At 33.1% G+C, this 19,318-nt stretch overlaps 1 protein-coding gene across 3 annotated transcripts in view; it reads left to right on the forward strand.

The window, feature by feature from the left end:
- LOC136031764 (tRNA (guanine(10)-N2)-methyltransferase homolog) overlaps positions 1–19,318 on the forward strand; it is a 39,983-nt gene that overhangs the window by 6,351 nt on the left and 14,314 nt on the right. Inside the window, exons 2-6 of one of the 3 annotated variants that reach the window (XM_065711506.1) lie at positions 1,214–1,279; positions 8,108–8,378; positions 13,496–13,630; positions 15,783–15,939; positions 17,356–17,459. In XM_065711506.1, coding sequence (XP_065567578.1) covers positions 8,259–8,378; positions 13,496–13,630; positions 15,783–15,939; positions 17,356–17,459 — 516 coding nt within the window. In that variant the 5' untranslated portion in view covers positions 1,214–1,279; positions 8,108–8,258. The remainder of the gene's footprint in view (positions 1–1,213; positions 1,280–8,107; positions 8,379–13,495; positions 13,631–15,782; positions 15,940–17,355; positions 17,460–19,318) is intronic. The other 2 variants (XM_065711505.1, XM_065711507.1) reach the window with 2 other exon arrangements.

Raw genomic sequence — 19,318 nt, forward strand, 5'->3', positions numbered from 1 at the left:
TTCCTGCATTTGCTGCACTGCTTCCCTTAAGCTGGGCACTTGTGATTTGTAGAGTATGAATCACCACAGAAATAGCATGTAGGGGAGTTTCTCCGTCTTTGAACCTCTTCCACTTCTTGTTTGATTGGAGTCAGCACATGTATGTTTACCATCTGTGCTCGGGTCTCTTGAACAGTGTCTATTCAATGGCTGCAATCAATTGCTCTAGCCAAACTAACTGTTGCTCCCTTGCTGAGGAGCTGCTCATGGTTTCTTGTATTTTTGACTCCAAAGACCAATTGATATCAAACTAGCTGGTCTTCCAGGGTGTCAAATTCACATTCCTTTGCAAGTACTTTCAGTTGGGTGATGTATGACTCAATCGTCTCTCCTTCACCTTAGTTTTGTTGGTGAAAGATATATCTGGCAAAAATAGGGTTTGAGCTTGGCTGGATATAGTTCTCAAATTTATCAAAACATACTTATGACTTATTTTGTTCCATGTCAGTTAAGGTCCATGTGGAGATCATATCCTGTCCTTTTTCTCCAGTCCAGATTAGTTGATATGTTCATTTAACTGTATCTGATTTTCCACTTATAGGACCCAAGAACATAAGCTGACAGTGCCTTCTGAATTTCATCCATTCTGATTTGAGATTGGGACTTGACCAATTGATTGATGGGGCTGGTGTGCTATCCATACTGATTTATGAACTTCTGCTTCTGACACCATGCAGTATATGTTAGTAGGTACATATACTAGACCCAAGCACCTTGAACATAAATATAAACATAAACAAAACTTCTTGAAGAAACTTAATAATCATTACATTTCAGAACCTAAACTAGAAGCTAATAGCCTAGTTGCTGTCTTCTGATTTATTAATTTTGATTTCCTCTTTAATAAAAAAAAGAAAAAAAAACATCAAGTGATATTTCTGACTGCAAGAGTCAGAGTTTTCTCAGCTTCATTGGTGGCTGCTCTGCCAAAAGATTAGGAAAATTCTATGTGTTACCTTTGTATACTGGACATGTCTATTTCAATGAATGCATTGGCAATGGATTGACTATGTTAGATATTTGAATGCAGGAAGTAAAGATTACTCATAGGAGTGTAAGAGACATAAAATACAATGGTTTTATATTTTTATGCTTAAAATTTACTATTGAATTTTGTTGTGGAGTGTACAAATTCATTGTATGGTTTTTATTACAAGGTTCTCTTTTTGTTTAGGAGATGATGGCAATTATACAGCTATTTGATATTCCTGCAAAGTTTGTTGAAGTTCCTGGTGAAGCTGTAAGTATAATTTTGATACTTAGTTTGATGATAAAATCCACCAGATGTAGCTAAGTATAAATATTGCAAGATTATAAAAATGTAGCCAAAATAGCAATTTAATAAATTATAGATTTGTGGACTACTATTCACTACCCATGTGGACTACTATTCCACTACCCTCAAGTTTTCAGGGGATTCTCTGAATTTCCCCAAAAATAAATTAGGTTCTCCAATGTATTCAATATGCATTTGAATGAGGCCGTATGTTGGTTTATTGGAGAGTCCATTGGGCCCACTGTACCATTCTGATTTGAACAAGGTCACCAATCTCAAATCTCACCAATGTTTTATCAATCTCAATGTTTTATCTAGAATGCTGTAATATAGTTGAAAATCAAAAAAGATTAGTTTTTAATATGAGAGAGATTAGAGGCTTTTACAAAAACGATTGTTTATGTATTTTCTGAAATCATTCCATTTTTTCTGTAAAACAAGGGAAACGCATACTATCCAAGATTGCCTCCATGCCTTGTCAAAGAAACAACAGCCAACAGTCTGTCCACTCTCTCTACACTTAACACCACCTGGTAGTAAATACAAGTCAAGGAATATTGCACACCTTGTTGAAATCAAAATCTAGAGGAAAATTTCAAGGGAGGCTTCTGGCCAGAGTGTGCTTAGTCTTGAATACAAGACATAATTTTGATGTTTTGGTGCAGGTAACAATACTCAGCTTTAATTCAGACAATATTAGCAAATTCAGTTGGCTAGTATTTCTGAGAGCAAATCAGTTAATCGTATGCTTTGCTTTTGGAAGACTATTTGTGATATTTATGATCAGTGTAGATGTCCATTTTGGATGTCTGTATTGTAGTATTAGCATTAAATGCGTAATCAGCAGCTTAGAAATCCTTTAATACCAACTTTGGTGAGAATTAAACAGTTTGTTTTTAATTTCTTTTATGTGATACATGATTTTCAATTTGAAATTTTAGTCTCAAATTTTTAATTAGCAAGCCCAGGAATCCTTACGTACTGAATTTGGTGGAACAAAAACACCATTTATAAAACATGGGCTAAATGAAATTGTGATTCCGGACTTTTACATTGCTTTATTAGCCTCAGATTTGTAATCAACAAGCTCAAAAGCCCTGAAATGCCCTCTATTGTGGAAATCAAATACAAATTATGAAACATATGCTGAGTGCGTTTTGAGTTATTAAATTTCATACTTAGGTCTTAATGATTGTAAGGATCAGTATTTAATCGTTTTGTACCAATCTCTAAATAATCCATGATTGACCTAATGATTAAAATTTAATTATGTAGGATCAGTCCCCAGATAATACGTGATTGACCATAAGTCAAAACATTGTAAACAGAGGGCCTGTGGGGTGACAATGGGCTAAAAGTGCCCAATTTTGTTAGCCAAATCATGAAGAATGAAAATTACAAATGATTAAAATATCACCAAGGTATGATATGATCACTGAATTTAGTTTATAATTATAAGGGTTTGAATCAAAATGTGAGGACTATCAAACGGAATTTCAATATTAGCTTTGGATTTTTTAATAAGCAAGTCTAAGGAAGGATTTAACAGGAACTGGAACCTCTTGGGAGAGTGAAAGGAATAAGTTACCTTGTCATAGTTGTATAGTGATATTTTGCTTTGTTTCTCTCTTTGCAGTGATCTGTCATTTTCTTTTTGTACAAAGACGGTTTTCAATAAATAATAATAATAAATTGGGGTTTGGAGGATTGTGCTAAACTCTGTTGGTCTCAGCTGACTTGCCAAAATGACTTGTTAGTAGGTGGGACACTTGTAATCACCAACTGACTGTTTTTATTACATTCTAATAAGTTTTTAGTATACTGCTTGTTCTTCTTTATTAGAAGCTCAGACACTTTTCCTGAAGTCTCAACTGGTGTGTGAGTGGGAGGCCTAAAGCAATCCTTGTTGTAGAATTCTGAATTCTGTGGAGAATTTTGATATATGAAGTGGTACAGCATCCAAAGACTTTAATGCCATACTCTATTTGGCTTCTTAGTATACAGTTTATTAAAATTAATGAGAGATGTAGGACTAGATCCCCATGTGTCTTTCGATGATATTGAGTCTCTTCGTAGCAGTAGTTTTTATCCTTTCTGTATGATTTTTCCAGGTCATCTTTTGACCAAAAATAACCCATAGATTTTTACTTGAATTTCTGTTTTTTATTATATTCCATTAATCATTAGATTGGGAGATATAAGGCTCCTTTTCTGTGGAAAACTACAACTCTAGTTTTTCAAAACAGTGAGTGAAATTCCACAATTTATGGAATAACTTGATATTTCCTGTTGAAGGAATTAACAAACCTGTTTTCAGAGATATCCAGTTTAATTTGCTGATTTTCCATTTGAAAAAATGTTTCTATTTTAAAGGAAGTTCTTTCAGCGAGGACATAGCTGAACTTACTTTAAGTCATGATGTTGGAACTTTTTCATTGTTGGTTTTTGTTTTCTCATTTTTTTCTTATCATAAGGTTAATTATAGATTTATTTTAGTCATTTGTAGTATTGAAGATGGCTTTTAGACGTGAAGCTGAAGTATTCAGTTAATTTCTGCTACATATCACTATCTTTAAAAATTCCTTGTTAAATTTTAGCCTGCTCGTTATAGTTTGTACAAGTAGGATCCTTGGCAATTTGATGTGGGGAGATATGAATTAAAATCTTAAAGTTTTGTAGAGTTTGTTGACTTCATTAATATGCAATGCAATATTAAAGGTTAAATATCTCTGTAAATGATAATTAAAATCAATATTTTTATGTTCAAGAATTGTTTAAAGTCAAATCCTGTCCACATAAAGCATGCCTACTGTAGATTAGGAGAATCCTGGTTGGTATGGCAGGCTAGTTGGCTTTTAGATGGCAGGCCTTCTGTGGATAGAACTCTGTTTTCTTTGCATCCCCTGTATTCTTAAGTATGTAAAAAGACAAGTTTGGATGAGTTTTGAACCAAATATAGAATCAATTGACGCCAAACCGTAGATGGTGTTTGTGTTTTTTCTTTTGACACTAGTGCCAGTTTCCACTCTTATAAGTTTCCAACTAGGGCTTTAGAGTTGCGATCTTGTAGCAAAAGGCTACCTTGTTAGTCTTACATTAAGTGGGTATAGTTTTGAATTATATCATATTGAAGTTGCATTAAGCTATCGGAAAAGATAGTGTTCTAAAATAAATTTGTTTTGTGCAATTGAAATTTTAGCTGGAACTAAGGTTTCTCATCGTTAAGAGCTTTTATTTTGTACTTCCTTGTAGCCTTGGGTATTTGTAAAACTGTCATGTGAGGCTTCCGCTGAATAGATATTATTCGAAATTGCCAGGTGATGTTCAACAAAGCTATTGAAAAAGAAGCTGTTTTCAGATGAATTCGGAAATTTAGCATTCCTATTTTACAGGATTTATTCCTTCCCTCTTCGTCATCCTGGGTAGCAATTGTGATATACATTACGCTTATATTATTTCGAATACTTTTGTTTAACCATTGCATTGAAATTTGATAAAGCTAATGAAAAGTAAACTGTTTTTAGACGAATTTTGAGGGTATGATTTTCATTTAATTTGGGATCAAATGTTTCCATTTTACAGGGTTAGTTCTGTATCTCCTCGTATCCATGGCTATTTGCAAGTCTTATATAAGAACAGTCGTTGGGGAAGCATCGCATTAGGTTTCATAAAGCTGCTGAAAAAGAAACTGTTTAAAATAAGTTTTGTGGGGTGATAAATATTTTACTAAAGATTTATTCACAGTGTTGGGACTTAATAGAAGTTACTTGTAAGTCTTATGCAAAGTGTGTATTATCTGAACTTGTTGTTGAGGTTCTATGAAGCTATTAAAGAATAAATAGTTTACTGATGAATTGAGGGCTCCTGTTTTACATGATTTATTTCAAACCTCCTTGTAATCTTAAGTAACAATGAAAACACGTTGCGAGTGTTACACCAAGTCAATATTGTTGTTTTGAATAGTCTTGGTTGAAGTATTTTAGTAAGGTTCGATAAATACCTTAAAGAAGAAGCAGCTTTTCAATGCATTTTATAGGTGGTGTGTTTGGTAATGATGCATTCCCATCATACTGAAATTTATTTTGCGTCTTATTGTAATCTTTGGTCACAATAAAAGTACCTTGCAGGTCTACGCAATGTGGGATAGTATTGAGCAGAGAATTGCAGTACTACTACTACTACTAATAACTCACTGCAGCATCAAGCCGCCTGAGGCCAACACAGCTACGTACACTCCTCCTCTAACCTAATCTATTTAAAGCCTCCCTCTTTACGCCCTCCCAGGAAGTTCCCATTTCGTTTAAATCTTTATTTATGACATCCTCCCAACCCAGACAAGGACGACCTGACGGTAGCCCCAGACGGTTGGCCAAAAAGGACAATCTTTGGTAATCTGTCATCCTTCATCCGTAGAACGTGGCCTAGCCATCTCAACGTTTCTTTCATTATAGCCCTAGAAAGCGGGATTGAACCACATTTTTCGTACAACCTACTGTTTGAAATACGGTCAGTCAGCCTGGTACCCAGAACAATCCGTAGGCAATTTCTCTGGCAAATGTCTAGTAAATTTTCATCTGCTTTTCGGAGCGCCCATGCTTCAGAGCCATATTTGACCACTGTCCTCACTGTAGCTGAAGTTTGATAAAAGCTGTTACGAAAGAAACTACTTTTAAATGGTTATTGTAGTTGGGTGTTTGGGAATAGAGCCTTCCCATTTTACTGAGGAAGTAGCTTGTGGGTCTACACCATGCGCATATTATCCGGAATAGTCTTGGATGATGTATTTTAATGAAGTTCGATCAAGTTGTTAAAGAAGAATTATTATTCAACACATCTTGTAGGTGGGACGTTTTGGAACGGAGCATTCCCATCTTACTGAGTTTTATTTTGTATCTGTTCGTAGCATTAGAAAGGAAAAAAAAAACAGCTTTTGGGTCTATACCGTGTGCAAATTGTCCGGAACAGTCTTGGGAAAGCGTTGCAATGAAGTTTGATAAAGTTGTTAAAGAAGAAACTTTTGAAGTGTTTTTATAACACTTATTGAAACTTATTTGGGAATGGAGTATTACCATCTTACTGGGTTTTATTTTGTACCTCTTTGTGGCCCTGGGTAATAATAAAAATACCTTGCTAGGCTACAGAATGTGTATATTATCTAGTTTATTCTTGGTTGGAGTTTTACTATAATAGTCCAGCAAAATACAGTTTTGACCTGGCATTTGAACAATAGAACTGTTTTTGGCACTAAAATGTTCAGAAAAATTCGCTTAATTATATATCTAAAATCGGCCAAAATAGGCTGGGCAGAAATAACCCTTTTTAGGGAAAAGGAAGGAAATCTGTCATTTAAATTTTCGGAATATTTTCTGGATTAAAATACCTTTTTCTGTTAGTTTGAGTCTGGCAAGACCGAAAATGATACCACCAATATAAATATATATAAATATAATATAATAACACCATTTATGGTATTATGATAATGTGATACATAATTTAAAAAAGGGGGGAAATGGGGTACTAAGTGATGTTTTTTTAAATTTTGATGTAATATTTGTCTTATACTTGAATTAATAGAAAACGACCTTTCAATTATACATTTTGTCAATTAATTATTATATTATTATAATACCACAAATGTAATATCTACCCCTTCTGACATTGCCGAGGGTCGAAATAATGTACAAAATGATGAAATTTTGTAATTATTATGTCATTTTCAATCTCCCCAGATTTAAGGAAATAGGAAGCGATCTTTCAATCTACCAAATACTGGGTAAATTAAGATTATGATTTTTAATCCTTCTCTGACCTTGCTTAGGTATTTCAATTTTAATGTCATTTTTCATCTCCCCAGAAAACATTTCCGGTGCCAAAAACATTTCCGTTGCTCAAATGCGTTTGTTCTTTTTTTTTCTAGTTTTACGGGACTAGAAGGTTTGATGGATCTGTTGAAACAGAATTTGTTTTTCGACTGTTTTGAGGATATGGTTTTCATTTAGTTGGGGATTTAACATTCCTGTCTTGTAAATTCATGCTATACCCCCTCGTAGCTTAGAGTATTTGCAAGTCTTTCATCAAGTATATATTACCTAAAAAGTCTTGGGTGAAGGATTCCATTGAAGCTTGATAAAGCTGTTGGAAAAGAAACTGTTTGAAAATAAATTTTGTGTACATGTTTGCATTTACTTGGGGATTGAACACTCCCACCGCGCATATTCGTTCTATACCTTCTCATAGCTGTGAGTTTTTGCAAGTATTTCATCAAGTAAATATCATCTCAATAATCTTGGGTAAGGCGTTGCGTTGAGCCTTGACGAAGCTGTTGAAAAAGAGATTATTTTCAAAATCATTAACTGTATGTAATTTGATTCTTCTTCAGAACTCAGCATTCCCATCTTACAAAACTTTTATTTCTATTTTACCTCTTTGTAGCCTTTATTAATCAAAATATAATACTGTATTGATAATAATATTAATAATACTTTCTTAATCAATACTTTATTCTATAAAGTATTAATTTTATATTATATATTTGTATATATTTCATTTTATGTATTATATATCTTATATTTATACTATGCATCATTTATTTTGTTAAGGTTAACAATTCTGTATTAATCAAAATTAATTGGAATACTCTCAAAGTTTTACACTAAGTGTCCATTATCTCCAATAGTCTTGGGCGAATCATTGCAGTGCTTACGGGAATAAAGCTGTTGAAAAAATGTTTTAAATCAGTTTTATGGATATTATTAACGTTCTAATTGGGGATTGAGTATTCCCATTTTATAGGATTTTATTTTGTATCACTTCCTAGCCCTGGGTATTATTGGAACTACCATGTGAATCTTATGCCAAACGTATACTATCTCGGACGGTCCTGGTGAGGCATTGCGTTGAAGTTTGGTCTAAGGCAAGACAAAGAGAAGAGCTACATTCATACATGAAAAAAATTCCAGATGAAGTTTTGAATAGATGGCGATCTCCAGGAGTCAGCTTTAAAATTGATGTGGAACCGTTTAACAAGAATTATAGCATAAAAGAAAAAGTCGGAATTATTGAGGTTCGTTTTCATTTTTTTTTTTCAATTTAAAACAAATACATCTTGCACCACTTTCTTAAGTTTATTATTATCGGTCAAACTTTTTTTGCTGATAAACACTTATCTATCCCTCATGAAAAAATGAAGATTTTTTATTTTTGGTTTTAATAAATCACAATCTCTACTAGTCAGTGGTGTCAAAATTGACCTAGAGCAGTTCAACAAGAATTATAGCACAAAAGAGCAAGTCGAAATTAACGAGGCTTGTTTTCTTTCATTTAAAGCAAAAATATTTGACATCACTTTCTTATGTTTATTATCATCACTCAAACGCTTTTCTTGTTGATTGAATAAACATTTATTTATCCTTCATGAATAAGTGGCGGTTTTTTTCGTTTCAATGAATGACGATCTCTACTAGTCAGCCACAAAATTGATGGGACACCGCTCAACAGGAGTTATGCTTCAAAAGAAAAAAATTAGAGCTATTGAGGTTCGCCTTTTTTGTTGAAAACAAAAACATGTCGTAACAATTTCTTTTGTTTATCATTATCGCTTAAATTCTTTTTTTCTCGATAGAATAAACACTAATGTATCCTTTATTTAAAAAATTTGGTTTTTTTCTTTTGGACATTTTGAATTCATGGTAGTCTGCACTAGTCAGCCTTAAGATTGACCAAGGATGATATAATAAAAAGTTGACATACTTACTTATTTTTAATGTTTTTGTCTTTTTTGTACTGCTAAAATTCTCATTATTACTGCTGAAACCTTTTTTTGCATAAAATAAACATTAATCTATCGTTCGTGAATAAATGGAGATTTATTTTTATTAGAAATTTTAATAAATGACAGTCTCTATTAGTCAGACATAAAATTGATGTTGATTCACTAAGAAAAAAATACAGTGCGAAGTAAATGGTTGAGATATGTGAATCTCGTATTTTTGTTCTTTTTTATAAATTAAACCACGTGGCAACACTTTCCTTGTTGTGATATTGTTAAAATTATCATTACTGCTGTTTTTTTTTGTCCTGATAAAATAAACACCAATTTATCCTTCGAGAATAAATGGCGATTTATTTTTATAAACATTTTGAATAAATGGTAATATCTACTAGTCAGCCATAAAACAGATCTTTATCTATTCAACTAGAATTATAGTACAAAAAAGTTGAAATAACAGAGGTTTTTTTTATGTATTTATTTAAAACAAAACTATGTGGCAGTACTTTATTGTTAGTAATGCTAAATCTCTTATTATAACTGCCAAAACTCTTTTTCTTTTCTTGTTAAAATGGACACTAATTTATACTTCATATGAGCCAAGATACGAGATCGAAAATGTGGCAGGCAAAGTAATTTTAGGAATCTTAATTAAAGCCATTTTGAACGGCTAAAGAACAGGTTTAAACATGTACGTAGAGTGTTTACATAAGAATATAGAGTGCAAAGGCGAGTGCAGCTTAAGCTATAATTTGTAACTTCCTTAAAAAGGAAAGACTAGAAAACATAAATGAAAAGAATATAAGAAACGCATTCAAAATCATCAGGATTCCAAAAATCATTTTTTTGGATAAGAAGAAGAAGAAAAAAAACTAGGACACTTTTAATCCGGCTTAACTGAATCCCAGATATTAGGACCTTGGTGTCAAATTTGATAACCTGATTTTTTTAATATGATAAGATCCTGCCACGAAATAAGAATAGTTCAAGCTCTCAAAAATCATTTTTGTGAATAAAAAAGAAAAAGGAAATTAAGTAATTTTTAATCAGGCTTTACTAAATCCCAGACATTAGCACCTCAGTACCAAATTTTAAAAACTGTTCTTTTTAGTCTGTCAGTTTATACGGGTTAAATAAAAAGACATTTTATTTAACTAATAGATTTTGAAGGGCGGGAGGTTTTTATGTCTTTTTTTTCGCAAGTTTCTTGGATTGGGGTGGGGGCTGAAACCGGTAAATAATATTTAATAGGATTATTTTATTGCATTGTGTTCATGTGTATGTGTTGTCGTTTTTTATATAAGATAGGCTAGGTGGATAATCATGAGATGTTATGTTTAGATATTTGTTTATAAGATATAAATCATAATATGAATTTGCAGCACAAGTCTTTAGGACTTTCTTTTTGCTGCAATAATTTATTAGTGTTGTCATTTTTATTTATGTTTATATTGTGGATAAAAATAAAACCTACCTACCTTTAAGATATAACGAAATCCGACTACGAGATAACGATAGTTTAAGCTAGAAGTAGGATAGTCATTTTATGAAGGAGAATGATTTCTCCTTCATAAGAAATTATGCAATAGATGTAATTATATTTTAAACTAAGGTAGAAAAAGGAAGCCCCCCTCCATTTTAGAATACCCCATGTTACAAAAAAGGGTCACAACTGGAAAGAAACAACTCCATAATTTGTTACTATATTATTCTTATTTCTTTGTACCAGAGAAATTAAAAAAATTATAATAAGAAGGATTTTTCACTTAAAATACACAGGCCACTTGTGAGCAGTGATTTTTTTTTGGCAACCTGGGTGTTATAACCATGTGAAATGAATCAGATAATTTATTTTTAAAATAAATATTTAAAAATGACGCGACTAAAGTAAGATTATTTCGTCAAGTCTTCATTTATTTTGGTCTAACTACTCAAAAGGAGTCTTTTAAAAGACTGGTAAAAGAAGCTAGAATATGTGTCAGCAATTGACTTTAAGTAGCTTCCAGCCCTCTTTAACTTCTCTGAGGAATGACGGTTGTTCGGCCAGTGAGTATGGATAACTGAAAGGTGAACAAGGTTTGGTGTTTCAGCTTGGATTTAATGGGAATAAAAAACTGATGAAGGAACAAGAGCTAGGAGCTCATATGGCATGAGCTCTAGCGAAATTCTAAGAATTAATAGATTGATTTAAAAGGAAAATCGGAACCTTAATGCCAGTCGGGCTTTAAAAGAGCTTTGAGACACGAGGTCCCTCTAAATATAAAAATTCATTAAGATCCGATCATCCATTCGTAAGTTAAAAATACCTCATTTTTTCTAATTTTTCCTCTTCAGCATCCCAGATGGTCGAATCGGGAAAACGACTTCATCAAGTCAATTTGTGCAGGTCCCTGACGCGCCCACTAATTTCCATTGTCCTAGCACGTCCAGAATCACCGAACTCGCAAAAGCACTAGACCACCTTAACTTTCCAAAGAGAGCGGATTCAGTCCGGTTATGTCAATCACGTATCTACGACATTTGCTTATTCTAACCACTAAGTTTCATCACGATCTTTCCACTCTATGCGTTTTCCAAGATTTCTGTTTTCCCCCTCCAAATGTCACTAGATCTGGTCGGGACTTACAACAAGAGCTCTGAGACATGAGTTCCTTCTAAATATTAAATTTAATTAAGATCCGGTCACCCGTTCGTAAGTTAAAAAAAACCTCATTTTTTCCGAATCCCCCCCCCCTCCAACTCCCCCGAAGAGAGTAGATTCAGTCCAGTTATGTCAATCACGTATCTAGGACTTGTGCTTATTCTTCCCACCAAGTTTCATCCTTATCTCTCCACTCTAAGCGTTTTCCAAGATTCCCCGTTTCTCCCCTACAACTCCCTCCAATATCAACGGAAATGGTAACGGGATTTAAAATAGGAGCTCCGAGACACGGGGCCCTTCTAAATACCAAATTTCATTAAGATCCGATCAACCATTCGTAAGTTAAAAATACCTCATTTTTTTATTTTTCCTCTCCCTCCAGCCTCCTAGATGGTCAAATCGGGGAAAGGACTGTTATCAAGGCAATTTCTGCATATCCCTGACCTGCCTACCAATTTTCATCGTCCTAGCACGTCCAGAAGCAACGAACTTTCCAAAGCACTGGACCCCCCCCCCCCCCAACTCACCCAAAGAGAGTGGATCCGGCCCAGTTATGTCAATCACTGATCTAGAACTATAAGATAGGGGCGAAATTTTGATTGTTTGTAGTTCTGATTTGATAAGTTATCAAATCAGGCTATAGGTTCCTCTTTTTTTATGTATAAATGACTCGTTTCTTTGCGCTTTAAACATATGCAAGAAATGTGTTTGATGATGTGCTTTTTGTAGTTTCTAAGAAGTGTTTTGGGCTGGGCTCATCATATTTAGCATACACGACTCTTAATTAACTATGGAATAAATTAAGTATCAGGATTCGTCTCATATCGAAAATCCTTTGCTTTACCATAATTAGTTACAAAACCGTTTAAAATAAATAAAACAGGTAAATTTTTACGACATTCTTGTTCTTTATTCATTGCCAAAAACTGACTCTTTAGATCTGTACCCACAATTTTGAGTTTTCCCATCTGATGGACATGTTTTTGTGACTCAATGAGATTGCCTTCTAGTAGCTTGTCTTTGTCTTATAGATTTTTTGAAAATTTTCAGGGCATTACGCTGCACTATAATCAATATTCTTAGTATTTTTATTGCAGTTATTGAATTGGAAACGTTGCCTGGTGGCTAAGTTGGGCTATTGGACTTATTTCACTTTAGTAATAAAAATTCTATTTCATGCCTTATTTTATATTTCCACTTTTCCCTGTTAAAGTCGATTTTAATTTTTTTTATAATGCTAGTGATCAATAGTATATTATAGTGTTTTATACGTTTACAAATTTTGTTTTGCTTCAGAGAGAGAGAGTTAATTTATTAGAAAAAAACATGGCGAACGATTTATACAAAAATTATAAGCCATCAAGCTCTTGACAGCCTGGGCTGCTTAAATAAGCAATGAATTTCTTCAAAAAACAACCAAAAGATAAAACCCCCCAAAAAAATTATTGAAAGTTAACCTGAATTATCACATACACAGTGAAAATGTGAAAAAATGAAACAATCCAAACGTATAATCTAAACTATCTTCTAAGGAAAAAAGATCTGATCTCGAAAGCAACTAATGGCCATAAGTGGCATAACATAGTTTTATTAATTTTTTTTTTAAGTCTATAAGGGTCAAAAATACTTCGTTTAATATTTGGAACTTTACAGCAATTTTTTGGACCCTGGACGCAAAAGAATATTTTTGGCTTTTTTTTCTGTCTTTTTCCAGTTAGGTTTTTTTTTGTCCCTAGGGCATTAACGTCTGACTTTAATATTCTTCTTTTAGGAATTCAGCTATTTGGATTTTAAAGGTCCTGTCAATTTGAAATCACCCGACTGCCATCTTTATTATTTCGAATACTATGGATTAAATCCCAACAATATTCCAGATCATCCCTATAATTCTTTCTTTGGTAGATTGGTAAGTTTTTTCTTTCTTCTTCCTCTTAGAGTCATGGTCTTATCAGGAATAATGAGACTGCAAGAAAAAACATTCCAACGTAAGAATAGTTTGTCAGTAACAATTTTACTAACAAATTTTAAATAAATTTTAAATAATATAAATTTTAATGGATTTTGAGCTTTTAATTTAGAAGTTTAAGGAACACAGATAGAATATTCTCCTTTCCTCATTTGAGAAATAAATATGGATTACTTCCAGTTTTATTTCACTCTTATTTTGAAGTTTTAAATACTAAGTTAAATTTTTGTTTACATTTCAATTTGTCACCAATTTTCTGTCTAAATGATAGGTTTTTGTGAATTATTAAGCCATGATCTCATTAGGAATTTTTAGTTGAGGTCGTCCGTGGTTTTAGACTTTATGGCAGGTTCCATCTCCATTAGTTGTTTTTAGGGTTTTAAAAGCTAATCTGGCACACTGGAAGAGTCTTTTTCGGGAAAACTCAAAACTGATGAACGAAAAGCTGTTTTCACTCGACCAACTTTGCCCAAACAAAGCCGTAATGAAGATAGGGCTTTAGCGCCACTTTTCTTTGTAAAAACGTTTTTCCCGCGGAAAAGGAACAGAAAAGATTTTTTCAGGAAAACTCGAAACTGATGAACGAAAAGCTGTTTTCACTCGACCGACTTTGCCCAAAAAAGCCGTAATGAAGATAGGGCTTTAGCGCCACTTTTCTTTGTAAAAACGTTTTTCCCGCGGAAAAGGAACAGAAAAGATTTTTTCAGGAAAACTCGAAACTGATGAACGAAAAGCTGTTTTCACTCGACCGACTTTGCCCAAAAAAGCCGTAATGAAGATTGGGTTTAGCAGCAATTTTCTCAGTAAACAATATTTTCCCGCTTAAAAGGCACAGAAAAACCTTTTTCAGGAAAACTCAAAACCGATGAACGAAAAGCTGTTTTCACTCTACCAACTTTGCCCAAAAAAGCCGTAATGAAGATTGGGCTTTAGTGGCAATTTTCTTGGTAAACAATATTTTCCCGCGGGAAAGGCGCAGAAAAACCTTTTCCAGGAAAACTCAAAACTGATGAACGAAAAGCTGTTTTCACTCGACCAACTTTGCCCAAAAAAGCCGTAATGAAGATTGGGCTTTAGGGGCAATTTTCTTAGTAAACAATTTTTTCCCGTGGAAAAGGCACAGAAAAACTTTTTTCAGGAAAACTCAAAACTGATAAACGAAATGTTGCTTTCACTCGACCAACTTCGCCCAAAAAAGCCGTAATGAAGATTGGGCTTTAGTGGCAATATTCTTAGTAAACAATTTTTTCCCGCGGAAAAAGACACAGCAAATCTTTTTCAGGAAAACTCAAAACTGATGAACGAATAGCTATTTTCACTCGACCAACCTCGCCCAAAAAAGCCGTAATGAAGATAGGGCTTTAGTGGCAATTTTCTTAGTAAACCTTTCTCAGGAAAACTCAAAACTAATGAACGAAAAGCTGTTTTCACTAGACCAACTTCGCCCCAGAAAAAGTCGTAATGAAGACAGGGCTTTAGCGGCAATTTTAAAAGCAAAGAAAGGGCATGAAAATGCCAACTGCAAATCTCTATTTAAAAAGAAATCGGCTTCTAACTCGGTCTAGTCTAAACTACCGCAAGAATTGGCTAAGAAGGCAAATCAGTTAAAAATCAATTTTTCATTCCGTCGCAGAATTAAACTCAAGACATTTGATTGCTGTTAACGATTGCATTTGGTTTGTGACTTTATCGGTTTTCTAGAAAATAATATATGTCATGATATTAATTGATAGGAGATGAGAGAATCTGTCAGATAAATCTTCTTTTTATCGACACATATGACAATATTGATTCCTTTGTGTCAAACATTTAAGGGTAAAGTGGTTAGAATTAGTGGTTGTTATTTTATTCTTCTTACTTTTAATTTTATTCTTCTTTTGTATCAATTTTCTTCTCCTCTTATTCCTTCTTCTCTTATATATATTATTTTGTCTTCTATTCCCCTATTTTTCTTCATTCTGCTTGTATTCTTCTATTTATTCTTTCTTCTATTCTTCTTCTATAATCTTCATTTTTCTTTTATTCTTCCTTAATTATTTTCTTACTCTATTCTTCTTATTTCATTTTCTTATTTTATCTTCTTACTTTTCAGATAGGAACTGGGCAGCGTCGGTTACTTCATGAATTATCGTTGAAAACCCGTAAATTTATTGGGAATACAACCATGGATCCTCAGCTAGCATTAGTAATGGCAAATTTAGCATGTGTTAGTCCCTGCTCTCTCGTTTTGGATCCTTTTGTCGGAACAGGTTAGTTTATATGTTTCTTAATTGTTTCTTATATCTTTATATATTTATATGCTTGTTTATATGTTGTTATAAATGTTTATATAGTGTTTATGTTTGTTTGTTGTTGTGTTTATGTATGTATGTTTATGTTTATATGGTTTGATATGTTATGTTTATATAGATATATGTTTATTGCTTTTGTACAGGTGTATAAGTTTGGAAACATGAAAATAAATACCAGAATGGTACACTAGCATGCTGATTTTGAGAACACCAGTCAAATATCCCAGTAAACAGAAATTGATATTGTGTTATTAAAATACGGTTGAATCATATTCGGCCATTTGATGCTTGTCAGACAATATTAAACTTGTGTTTAATAACCATTTATCTACCATTTATAACCATCTACCATTTATAATAAACCATCTATCCATTTATATTATTTAGTGATACAGGCAAAAAAACTTTGTAGTCTGTTGTAACGTTGTTGCAGGCAAAAATGCTATTAACAACGGTCAGTTGGAGAAAAATAAAACTAAGCTAACCGGAGATAAGAAATTGTTTCATTCTTGAGATTCACGATTTCCGTCTTTGTTAGGTTTATGTTAGGACATGTGCTGTAAGTTTCAAACCGATTAAAGATGAAAATATCTGGGTCCATTTTTTGGCGTTTCGAATCAACACATTAAAATTTACTTCTAAATTTGTTTCCTTCGGCACGTCTTAGTTAGGTGCCCCTAACACAACCCTTATGGAGGGAAATAATTCCTTAATTCGTTTGTATATCGTAAGTTGCTTATAGTAGGATTCGAAGATGCAGTCTTTGTTCCTGCATAGGCCCAAAGACCAAACTACCCAGAAATGACCAAAGATCAACCACCCAAACCTCCCACAAGCTTAGACACCACTCCAGACCATCCAAAGCGTTCTTTTTTCGCTACATATGATGAATTAGTTCAAACCACTTTGCCCATTAAGAATATCAAAATAAACAAAAATTTAGCAGAAGTTTAAAGGCAATCGACATAGTATAAAATTTAAGAAGCCTAACGAAATTGGCCTATAGCAAAATCTGACAGACTTTTCTTAGATAGATTTGAAATTAAATGTTTGAAATTTGAGATTAAATCGTTCATCATTGAAATGGCAAGGAAAATAGCAGACTATAGAGCTTCCATGTTCATTGTTAGTATGGCGGTGTTTTAACCTACACCACTTAACTCTTACTGCTTTGGTCTTATTACAAATTGTACTTTGATAAAAATATAAGTAGAATATAAACTAATTATGTTTTGTTGATTCAGCACCAAATCAGCATTAAAAGGGCATAAATCTGGGATTGACTCTGGTTTTTCTTTTCAGGCACTATCTTTGAAAGGATTTGCCGCCATGTTTCTTTTTCTTTTTAGTTTTTTATTGTTTTCTATTTTGAAGGATCCCTCTTGGTATCATGTGCAAAATTTGGAGCATATGTGGTTGGTACAGATATCGACTATTTAACAATCCATGGGAAGTCGAAGCCCACTAGAGCAAAACAAGTAATTTTTTTCCTTTTCACTATCAGTACTTGGCAGGCACGTACCCAAAGGGGTATCGTTTGCTCTGCTCCCTTTAATTTTATTACTATTATTTTTTGTAGATCGTTCACATATATATATATATATATATATATATATATATATATATATATATTTATCAGCAGGTATCGAGGATACTTGCTGAGAATAGCAGTTCTACTTTTTTACTTTGTTTAGAGTTTGCCCTAATTATATTGAAAATCTACATATATATATATATATATATATATATATATATATATATATATATATATATATATATATATATATATATATATATATATGCGTACAAACTTAAACATTGTTCAATATATATATATATATATATATATATATATATATATATATATATATATATATATATATATATATATATATATATATATATATATATATATATATTTATCAGCAGGTATCTGAGAAAATGCCCTAAGTCACCTAATAAGAAAAAAAAACAACAAAGAGAGGTAAAACTTAATGAAAAGACAACAAACGAGACTGCGGCCAGTAGAGAGAAAAGATGAGAGACTAAAACAACGCGTATATTTCGCCTGTATGCAAACACAGCACAAGAGAAACAAAGATAAAAAAAAACTCCATTAAAAAAAATTAAAACCACGACCAATATTAATAAATACAATTATCGCAATTGATCCACGTAGGGAAAAGAAGCTATTAGAGTTACTTCAATGAGAACATCAAAGCAACCGAACTGCGTTGTTTTAGTCTTTCATCTTTTCTGTCTACTGGCTGCAGTCTCGTTTGTTATCTTTTCTTTGAGTTTTACCTCTCTTTGTTGTTTTTTGTCATGGCTGGCCAGTTCGGCTCAAGAACATTCATTCACCTCATAAGAAATGTCAGTTGATCAATTTGACAGCTCTTCGAATTTTCTATGGTACAACCCGCTTCGATTGAAAACTTTGCCGATAGAATTTCATTGCATTTTCAATCATATTTCAAAATCAAATCACAAATTCTCTGTAGGTTTCAGTGATAAGTATGGGGGAACAATTGCTAATGAATCCTTTGCCTTTAAAGTACCAAGGACACCTAGTAAAAACTAGTTCATTAAATTGGTCGAGTGGAAACTTAAACGACCATATACGTCTTAAATAAGTGTGAAAAACCGATAATCCATTTTTAAGGAGAAAGATCACCAGTTTACATAATTCATTCTCTCTAGCGATTCCGTGGCCAATTTTAAAAATTAAGAACGTGTGTTGATAAACAGCATATAACCATAGAAATTGTTGTTTTCTTGATTATTCTGGTAAAACAGAAATCAAGATCTAGCTCAGCAAAGCTCTTTTCTTTGAAAAATAATTTTAAGCTATGCTTCTTGAAAAGAGCTTGGCTATGCTAGGCCTAGTCTTGATGCTACTAGAATTTTTGGCACTCCAGGATCTTTTAACCATGAACCAGTTTAAAGGTAAAAAATAATGGCTCTAAAAGAAAGTATCAAGATGTACCCTAAGTTTTGCAGACTCAACGACTTCCACTGATACCTTATGTAGGCTTTGTGATTTTCTTGAATATTTTGATATAGATGTACCTCATAGTCATTATATAATAGTAGCATACACCTTTTATGCATTTTTTCATATTAGAAATACAAAATACTTTGACAAACAGTATCAATTACTGTCTTGCCATAGCATAACAAATTACAGTCAGAGCTGTTCAGAGGGGACAGGGCCACTGCCTGGAATGGCAACGCAGAGGGGTTGCCTGATTTGATCAAATTTTTCATTTTGATTTGGCCATCTTGGCGTATATTTGAGTCGGGAGGGGTGCCATTTTCGCCGTGCACTACTAAACCT

The sequence above is a fragment of the Artemia franciscana genome, chromosome 10 (genome assembly GCF_032884065.1).
Source record: "Artemia franciscana chromosome 10, ASM3288406v1, whole genome shotgun sequence".
NCBI lineage: Eukaryota > Metazoa > Arthropoda > Branchiopoda > Anostraca > Artemiidae > Artemia > Artemia franciscana.